This window comes from Taudactylus pleione, unplaced genomic scaffold (assembly GCF_031769625.1).
Source record: "Taudactylus pleione unplaced genomic scaffold, aTauple2 ptg000414l, whole genome shotgun sequence".
NCBI classification, from domain to species: Eukaryota; Metazoa; Chordata; class Amphibia; order Anura; family Myobatrachidae; genus Taudactylus; species Taudactylus pleione.
This window is the reverse complement of record NW_028284816.1, coordinates 130,527-141,187: the sequence shown is the minus strand read 5'-3', so window position 1 is coordinate 141,187 and position 10,661 is coordinate 130,527. Positions and strand designations below refer to the sequence as shown.

The window sequence follows — 10,661 nt, the reverse complement described above, 5'->3', positions numbered from 1 at the left end:
CTACTATAAATAGTTTGTCATCGATGGTCAACGGTTTGCCATCGATAGTGGAGGACCAATGTTTCTCGCCCAACAATGGCAGAGGTCCGAGGAAATGTTTTTTATTTTTCCTTTGAAGCACAGCGATTAGTGTCGTCCTCAGGCCCTGATTTAGAGCCGGACGCTCTGACAGCATTTTGTGTTTCAAGCATTCATTCAAGTTCAGTAAACTTGACCTAGTGAGAGTTGTAGAGCTCCAAGGTCCTCCGAGTCATAATTAACTAGACCACCATCTCAGTAGGAAAAGGGTCACTAACAACTAATTACAAATATTGGCAATGCAAAGGCTAAAAAAAAATCAAAACAAAATCTAAAAAATTATAAAATGCCTCAGGCGAGATGGTATGCAGTCAGGAAGCCGGCGGACCTAATCCCGACAGCTGGCTCCCCGACTACTTAATCCCGGCGAGGGTTAAATGACAGGCGTCCAAATCTAGACGCCTGTCATTTTACCGATGCTGGGAGACCGGCGCCCGGCATCCCGATCGAGGTTATGCCGAGGCATTTAACAGGTTTATTGTTGAAGCCAGGACAACAGCTTCCAAAACATTAAAACAACAGAGACTGCATTTTGGGACTCGTTGACAGGACTGCTATATGTATGTGTGTGTGTGTGTATATATATATATATATATATATATATATATATATATATATATATATATATATATACTTTTTTTAAAAATGTTTGTGTTTAGTTAAATCAAGGGAAGAACTGCACTTGTCTCTGGGAAAGCTGCAATCGTCTGGTGTGTGGGGTGGTGACACGAAGCAGCAGAGGCAGAGACTGAGTGTGACTGACAGATTCCCGCTCCCCAGCGCTGAGTCAGGGACGGCTGTGGACTGTTCATGAATGGACCTCACACCCCTCTCACCCGCGCCCTTCCCCGGGTCACATGAGTAACAGGTGACCGGGTCACTGTGTGTGAATGGAAGTCCCGGAAACACACGGCCTTTCCCACCATGCTCGCAGACAGCCTGATCATTGCATGGTGTTACTCATCATTAGCCGGCTATTGTCCGGCCTGTAAGCCTCTGTGCGCTGTCTCACCGCAGGCTCATCTGTCACCGGCTCCTGGCTGCAGACAGTCATCTATTGCTGATACACACAGCACAATGTGTGCATGTAGCTGGCTTTGTAGGAAGACAGTAAATGAGTTTCTGACAGGAACTCCTAATGGGTAGATAAATTCCCCAGACTGCATGCAAGAAGAGAGTTAATCAAAATGTAGTGCAATATATATTAATAGGGGAGGAGTGGTAGAAGGGGAAGTGGGCCCTTTTGTACATGAGATTCCCTTATGTAATACTAGTTGTATAAGGTGTTGGTTAGGGCTGCAATACAATGGCCACTGGCTTGTATTTGCCCCATATAGCAGTGGTGGGACAGCAACTCTGTCACTTCACCTCTGTGCCCTCTACACCTGGCGCCCAGAGAAGAAAGCTAACGTTGCCTCAGAGTTATGCCACTGGCTGCTTCTGTTATGTATACAGTATGTCTGTGGGGTGCTTTAATATTAGGGGCATATGTATCAAAGCTTGATGTGAGATAAAATTGTGAAATATATATCGCCAACCAATCAGCTCCAAACTATCATTTGTTAAACACAGTCTGCAAAAAGTAAGTTAGAAGCTGATTGGTTGGTGATATATATCTCACAATTTTATCTCGCATCAAGCTTTGATACATATGCCCCCTATTAGTGGTATCTTATCAATATATCTTACTGGTGTGGAGTATAAAAGTGGCAGAAGTATAAATTAGTAGAGAAGGAATCTAGGGTGGCAGGGTTACCTCAGGTGGCATAGCTTAACACATCACTAGAGGCAAGGAAAGCAAACTTGTATGATCAGTGTTGAGGATTGTCGAGATGAAATGTTTCACGCAGACATTTTGGTCAACTTTAAAAAAGTAACTTAATAGAAAACAATTTCTATTTGCTTTATTTACTTGGAGTCTATTTAGCTCTCAGCGTGTCTCATATGTTTTAGAATGATTACATGTTCAACAAATTTAGATTTTTTGGGTATTAACCCTGCACATACTTCACCTGTGTCTAGACCTAATAAGAAGATGATCCCTTCCTGAGAGCACAGAAGAACAAGAAAATATCCCAAAAATTGACCATAACACTTTTATTTATATAGCACCTATATATTACGCTTCACAGAGAATATTTAAGCATTCACCTCAGTCCCTGCCCCAGTGGAGCTAACAATCTATATTTGCTACCACAGACATACTAGAGTTAAATTTGTCAGAAGCCATTTACCCTACCAGTTTGGGAGGAGACCATAGCATACGGAGGAAACCCATCAAAGACATGGAGAACATACAAATTCCACACAGATAGGTTTAAATCTACCCCGACCCCACAGCTCTGTGAATATGTAATTAATTTGGCTGACCTGCCCTGAATCATTGAGAAAATCTGTTAATTTATAATTAAGAACTGCCACTCCCGTATTCAAATGCACAGCAGAAAGGTCTAACATTCAGATTGCCTAAAATGCAGTATGATTCAAGAAAGCTTTTAAAAAAAAAACTGCTAATAAAGGATTTCAGAACTATGGTTAGCATTGCTGCCTCCCAATGCAGGGGCCATGGGTCCGATTCCAACCAAGACCCCACGGGGGTAATCAAGTAAAGACCCTCCTCAATTCATGGTCGGCAATCTCCCTAACTTGAAGTGCTCTGTGAGTGGCGTTCTGGTAGTTTTTGGCAATGTTGTGCGTTGGTAAAATAAACACTACGGTACAAAATCCCTCCGACTATTATTCGATTCTTGAATGCGAAGAAAATGAGCCCAGCCAAAATTTACCGTCAATGAAAGCAGGTGTACAGTATGTTGAAAAAATGATGTGAAAAGTTCAATAATGGATGAACAAAAATGTAATCGACAGGGAAGCCCATCACTTGTCAGAGTTTTGGGTGGGAGGTTTTCAATCATCTACCCTATAGTGTGGACTTGATTTTGTGGAGAAATAAACAAAGGTACTCTGTGTTTAAAGTAAAAAAATATGAACACATTTTATTTATTTTTTTACACCCAAACAGTCTTTACTTTCTGGATTAAGGCCCTGATTCAGAGCCGGGCGCTCTGACAGAGCGCCCGCTCTGAATCAGGGCCGTCCCTGCTCCTTTTTGGAGCGGCCTCCTGGCCAATCGCATAGCTGTGGGTGACCACCCACAGCTATAGCGAGCGGACAAAATGATGGTCGCGATGGTCAAGACCATCGCGACCATCGGGCTTGCGACGAGACCCTTGCGGTAGGGTCTCACTGCCGCAAACCCTGGAGTGCTATTGGCTCTATCAGAGCCAAATGCACTCCCACTGACATCACTAGTGATGTCAGTGGGGCTGGCCTCAGACGGTAGGTGTTGCCATGGGAACGCCTCTGTCTGGGCAGCCATGCCCCCGGCACGCCTACCAAAGGGGGCGTGCTGTCAATCACCATCGACAGCACGCCCCCTTTGGTGCGAGACCCATAACGACGTCGTTATTCGGGTCTCGTGCATGCGCACGACGGAGCAACATCGACCCGCTTGCGAGCGGGTCTGACTCAGGCCCTAAACTTGTTATAAAGTATGAGTGTAGAGTGTCGATTTTGCCACAACATTCAAAGAAGCCATTTTTTTTAAGGCAAAGCCAGCCTGATTTGCCTTTAAAAATATTGCTGCTTTAAATTTGCCAAAAAAATCAGCACTTTAACAAACTTTAAGCTGCAATGAGATAGGGACTGATGGGGATGATTATGTAGCATAGCAAATTGGCATGACCAACATGGCTGCCTCCCCCTTTGCAATAATGGAAAATGCAAATAAATGTGCTATATAAATCATTCCAGTATTAGATTTTTATTTCTCTCAGTTCGATGGGTCTTATAGTGCTGAGTGATATTCATCTTTCTGTGCTTTTGGACATTAGAGTTGCCTTACCTCAAACCCTTGGTATTGCATTGGTCAAATAATCTATATTGTTTTACTATGTTCCACTGGCATCGGGATTTCGATGCCTATCTTTAGTCCCAGGTCGGGCTTTCATTGTCGGCATTCTGGCTGCCAGTTATCTAACTACATCCCTTTTAGGACTACTGAATATAAAATACTGGGCAATAATGTGTAAAACATTGGGGACCATGTCTTTGGCATTGAAGTATACAGTGTTTGGCATTGCTAAGTACAATATGCTGCCCACTTGTGGTTGCATTATGTTTACACTAAGGGCCGTATTCAATTAGATTTGCATCCGCGAAACGGTTCAGCCTGCCCGACTTTTCGCCTACATCGCGTGTTTTGGACGCGAAAACTTATCGTGCGCGTCCCAGCTTTCCGCCGTATTCATTTCCAAAACAGGCGAAAACGGCGAATGCAGAACAGGCAGAAAGTACTGTCAGACTTGGGGAAATCAGCCCTACCCCCCCGAAAAAAGATGCACTAACATTGGGATCACTGTAGAAGTGTTCCAAAGCCCTAATAAAACTAATTGGGGTACTGAAGTTGTTTAAAATCCTTGTTATTAGCGTCCTTGCAAAAGTGGTGAAGAATGGCATTAAGCAGTATTTTTTGAAAATAAGTAGCCCCATCAAATTTGGGGTACTTGAAACTGGGTACTAGCATATTTTAATGTCTCTAATGTGAAGTTTTAGAAAAGTGAAATTCCTCCGCCATACAAGAACCTGTAAACCCCAAAACACTTGGACCCTTCTTAGAGCACCCCCAGAAGCTTATTTAGCTAGTTTTTGAAGTTGTCCCCCCACTGTTGTCATTTTCGCCCCAAATTTCAAAGGCATTTTTTTGGGGGTGTTCCTGGAATTTTTTAAATCTTTTTCTTTTGGGGGTGAATTGTCCTTGGGGGGGGGGATGTACCAAGGGTTTTGAGTGGTTTCCCAACATCTGCACCCCAAAATATAGATTTTACACTTTTTTCACCTGCTTTTCTGTGGAGAAAAAGTATCGTCGATTTCAGTGCCTTGACTTTTCGCATAGGCGAAAACAGAATGGAATTGAATACAGAGTAAAAAAAAAAGAAAAAGGCAAAAATATTCCAAAAAAATATGCGAAAATGGCTTTTCGCTCCTAATTGAATACGGCCCTAAGCTGGACACTGATCCTAAGTGCTGAATATACAGTAGTATGATACTGGTGGGTACGGTAGTTTGGTGCTGCTGAATATAATATGCTGGGCACTGGTAGGTATAATAAGTTGCCACACATAAATATATAACGCTGGAAACTGGGGAGTTCTGTGTGTTGGCAGTGCAGGATTTTGGCACTTTTAAATACATATTTTTCATACCTCCTTTCTTGTATACGATGAACTGAGAAAAGCCCTGTCACCGGCAACCATACCTGCACTCACCAGCGATAGGCTTTTTCTTTAAAAAATTGGCATTTGTGATTGTTGACCCAGGATGTGCGCGAACCCCTCCCCCTCCCCGCACCCAGCACTTTTTTCTCTGTCTGTCCAAACCATGCTTGTGGACGTGTATTTTCTTTTCCTTTCCCGGGAGAGTGTTCTGTGGGGAGATGCATCTGATCACGGAGGGAGGTGGGGCCAGGTACTTCTAATTAGGCCCGTACCCTCATCATGGACAGTGATTTGAAGCATTATGCTCACTGTTCCGCCCATTTCAATAGAAAGTGAGCGGGATGCGTTAATATGGCACCTACTCTTCCTGGAGTCCGTGTGACTCCCTGAAAATTCGGTACTCTCCCAGACAATACTGGAGCCTAGGCAAGTATGGTCCAAACAGTTTCAATTTGCCCCCAGAGCAGTCTTGCCAAGGTCCAAAATGTAATCTCCTAGCTGGATTTGCTCCTACCTAAAGGAGGCCCAATAACTTCCACTACTGGGAGTAGTGCTTCATATGGGTCTCTCCATGCCATCGCTAATACTGGTTCAGGGGCATCGCTGGGCAAGCACATGAGGAGAGATCTGTGCCCTGCTGCCTGTGTATTAGTCCGATGTCTGTACCTGGTACCTGTGTATTAGTATGAATGCCTTTTCCCAGTTGTCTGTGTATCAGTAGATAATGGGTCCATGTCAGATCTTTTTGTATTAGTATAGGCCCCGTGTCTGATTTTTTTTTTTTAGATTGATATCTTCACCCCGCATGCTCTGGTGTCCAGGTGGTAGAATAAGGTAATACGTGTGTCTTTCCACAAGTGACAACTAAGAAGAGAGCAGGTTTATGTGAATCATAGTTAATGTATATATGTGGAAAGCTAAATCCTTGTGGTAAGTTCACGAAAAAAGCAGAAAATGTCCTGCGAGTGACCCGCGCTGCCTCTCTCACCTTATCCCTCTCTTCATCTCTCACTCTCTTAGAGTCTGATAACTTTCTCTCTCCCTCCCTTTCTTTCTTTTCACTTCCTCTCTCTCTCTCTCTCTCTCTTTTTCTCTGTGGTTACTCATATGACGTCAGGGGAGAGGCTCCAATTCTCTCTCCCTCCCAAAAATTCCTGCTCCCCCTCCTTTCTCTTCCCCTCGCTCTCTCCTCCTCTCCCTCCCCCCTCCCACAGATCACCCAGTCTGGTTTTAAAGGAAGGTAGGAGTGAGAAATGGCACTCTCTGCCCTGGCTAGAAAAGACACAGCTGGGCTACCAGCAAACAGTAGCCACTAACTTTCCTGGGCCTCGACATGCTGCTTATCACAGGTACCCAGCGTCTTCTAAGTTTTACATCCATCTCTCTCTTTTTTTTTTTTTTCTCCTTGCTGTCCATCTGGCTGGGCCGCTTCTCTCTGTACCTCCATCACAATACTTTCTCACTCATTCCTCCTTTCTCTGTCCCAAACTGTCTTTCACTCCCCCTTCTTCCTTTATCCACATAAGTTTACTGTCCTTTCCTGCTGTTCGGAAATTTTAACATGCTTTGCAAGTTGCCACTGATTTTCCGCCTGCTTGCATTCACTTCATTTTTGAAATATGTCCTCTTTTCGTTCACCGTCTGCCAGCCATCATCCTCTGCGACTTTCGCTCCTCATAAGTTGACTTTTTTCCTTCTGTCTCAAAAAAGAAGAACTTGACTTGAGGTAAAGTGCAGAACTCTGAGAAGGGGATTAGAAAGATTGGAAAAACAGGATAAACTGAGGTGGCTTAAAGACAGCAGGGAAAGGTGGTGTGCACAGGAGATAGGTAGCTACGGCGTCTGTGTCATTTGAGGGTGAAATAGGAGAGGGGCCCTTGAGACAGACACTTGTAGAAGAGTGTCAATATCAAAGACAGATTGTGACATCTCTCAAAGTTCCCCACCCAGAGCACTGACAGGCAGCGCTCTAACACGCAGCTTGTCCAAGTTACTGGGCTCACCGCTCTTTCTCACACAGTCAGCGTCTTCCAATCTGTTCTGTGTCTCTGATCTGCTGAATATTCCCACACCTTGGTCCTCTATCCATCTCACTGTCTAGCTGCATATGGCCACCTCTCTCATTCTCCAGCCCTGGTGCTCATTATCTAATCCACCTCTCTCCTCATTTTCTTCTGCTGTCTCTTGGTGAGTCTTCATTACTTTCTCATTTCCTTCTCATCCTTCTGGAATCCGGCTTGTAAACAGATCTTTACCACCTCTTCTCTACTTTTTCTCTGCTGTATCTTTCCTGTGTCTCACCAATTTCCTCTCCAACCTCTATTCCTGTTTTCCTGAATATTTGATATAGTCATTTCCCCCCCCTCTCCAATGCTTTTGTTACATCTTCCCTAAAACTGTAATTTTGATCCAATATATGGTTCTCCCAACTTTTTGTAGCTTCACCTCAAAATGTTTGTTTGCCGCTTATATACTGTATGATTGTTTTTTCTTCCATCACAAGACCTCAATCTCTGCATCGTTCAACAATCTGACATTGTCATATCTTTACTCTTTTTTTTTTTTTTGTGGTTTATTGGAAATAAGCTTTTTAAGGGACTACCACCCCCTCTTCCCCCATATATTTATATATTGTTTGCCAACCTTCCATCTATTTTTTATAACCTCTATTTAAATATTTTGTCATGTCCTTTTAATTTCTATTTTTTGGGGGGGATTTTTTTTTTTAAATAATCAAGGACCCTAAGGAAGAAAACACATTCAAGAAAATATGCTGGACCCACATATAGCATTATCTTTGTGTCTAAAAAGTAACCTGAACTCAGTTCCCAGTGTCCTTATCTTTCTCACTTGTTTCATTTTTTTTTTAAAGTAATTTGTATATCTATCTCTTCTTTATGTTGTCCCTTTCTTTTTGTACTTCTTTTTTTTTTTTTACTAATTACTGGGAAATCAAACTTTCTGGGCAAAATTCTAGAACTCATTGAATACAGAGGTAAAAAATGTTCTGGGGTTATCCTGTATACGGTGTTGTGCTTTCCATATAAAGTAGCAGCACATACAGTAGTTGTAGACAAGTTGATTGCAATCTCTGCTGTTCTCCTTGGCCTTCAATATTGTCATCTACTGTATGTTTCTAGTATCTTGTTCCTTCTTACCCTTTTTTACATCTCCCTCTTTTCTGCCTGTTTCCTCTCATTTCTACAAAAAAACTCACATATGCTTCCTATTACATGTGAAAACAGAGAGTGAGGAACCAAAATAAAGATAGAGGTGTCAAAAAGCGAGAACAAGAAATGGGAAAACAGGTCTATGGATTTATTTATTCTCAATTATTTTCAGAATTCCATCTCGGTGACCTCATAGAATATTCTTTGCTGTTCTTACAAATTTGCCGCTGTTTGCCAGCAGCGCTAGATACGTAGGTTTTAAGTGTATGATCGTAGGGTTCTTCAGGGAACAGTGCTTCCAGTGGGTGGGCCGCGATCCAGATGTGGCCCTTCAAAAAATAGAGATTTTTTTTTTTTTACAGCTCTTAGGGGTCAACACACCTATTAGTTTTATTCTTTTCTTGTTTGTTTGTTTCTTACTATATATAATTTTCTGCAGAATACATATATATGTGTGTGTGTGTGTGTATATATATATATATATATATATATATATACATATACATTAAGGTGAATTAGTAGTACAACTCTAAATACTCTGCAAAGAGGGACGACCAGATTTTGTATATTAAAGGTCTATAGAACAATATATTCCATTCCCGTGAGAAAATGACTCCCCATTCCCAAATGCACAGTTCTCTTTTCATTTTTATATTATATTTATTTTACCCTTGTCTACATATAAACTAAGTATATGGTTGTTTTTAAAATGCAACTGCCAATTAGGTGCTTGTGCAAAATAATGGTGCTGAAATATAGACAATGAGCAAAGACAGCATAGTTTCCATATAACATACTTTTGCAGAAAAGAGATTACTATAATAAATCCGGAAGACTTAATTTTTTCAGTCATAACACATAGGCTAAGAACCATTCTAGGAAATCAACACAATAAAACACACAATTGTAATCACTTTTATATAAGTAGGTGTCTTTATGATAAATCTTTTATATTTTAGATTAATTAAAGATTTATGGCTACTGGCTCTAAGACCTGCAATATTACTGCATATTTAGAGGTGTACACACAACAGTTTAACGGTTCAAAATTATTAAACTGTTGTAGGAAATGTAAATTTGTAAAATCACTTTTGTAATCGAGGAAATACGCACAGTGTCTGAATTGATCATTAGAAAATAATACGCCAGGTCTTGGCAGTTATGTATATTCCCGGGCGGATGTGGCTTTCCATCCCTGAAAACAAGTACTTAAGGAAATAATTGCAGATACATATTTTTTTTTGTAAATATTAATCACTCAAAACTGGCCTGAGATCTGTTGTCCTGGCTAGTCTGTCATTTGACATGGGGGGAGTCATTGTCAAGCGTTTCAAACTTTCGACAAACTATCAGAAATTCCATAATCACGTTTAGTGGACATTTATTAGTGAAATGATAATGTGCCTTTTATACTAGACATGCATGCTGAATATTTCTTATAATTGATAGGTCTGTTATATTTCTGCTTTGCATGTTTTATGTAGCTGTTGGAAAATGTTATTTTTGTACTGATATTTTTTTTTCTTTTTTTTTTTTTCCTAAACCTTTTTTATACCTTTTTTATTTTTTATTTTTTTTTATATATTTTTTTATTTTATTTTACACTTGCCCTATTTCCCCATCTCTTACTTACTTTTCCCCACACTGTTCCCATTCCCTTTATATCCTTCCTTACACCACATGTGCCTGAAGAGGGCTCCCGAAGAGTCCTGTGCGCTATGCTGGTGTCTCTCTTGCACGCAGTTTCTGTCGAAGCTTTAAATGTGACGGACCCTCTCGCTCGAAGTTCTATTCAAAAAAGCTACGATCTCACAAAATACCTGGAACACCAACTGCGCTCTCTGGCTGGGCCTTACGTGAGTACCATGCTCTTGTACTGTCTCCCTTAGTTTCTCATTATGTTATGCGACACCTATTAAAACACGGCTAGAATGCCAGATTTCGCACAAGCGAGGTCCTAAATGAAAAAAAAAATAAAAAGATGGTCTTTCAGTCATCAAAACCTTTCATAACAATAAGATTATTTGCTACAAATAAAGGGCAAGAGACTGTTAGTGAATTGATTTCCATTTTTTTTTTATATACAAACTGTGGTTCAAGTCAGTGGAAGCAAGGGGTATTAAAGTTCTTTGTAGGGATT

At 41.2% G+C, this 10,661-nt stretch overlaps 1 protein-coding gene across 2 annotated transcripts in view; it reads left to right on the top strand.

Annotated features, from left to right (window-relative positions):
• Positions 1-870: 870 nt before the first annotated feature.
• The window catches only part of CLCF1 (cardiotrophin like cytokine factor 1), a 33,569-nt gene continuing 23,778 nt past the window's right edge, over positions 871-10,661 (top strand). The window contains exons 1-2 of one of the 2 annotated variants that reach the window (XM_088447051.1): positions 871-946; positions 10,214-10,377. In XM_088447051.1, the coding sequence (XP_088303177.1) occupies positions 10,240-10,377 (138 nt within the window). In that variant the 5' untranslated portion in view covers positions 871-946; positions 10,214-10,239. Of the gene's footprint in view, positions 947-6,616; positions 6,701-10,213; positions 10,378-10,661 lie in introns of those variants that run through there. The other variant, XM_088447050.1, reaches the window with a different exon arrangement.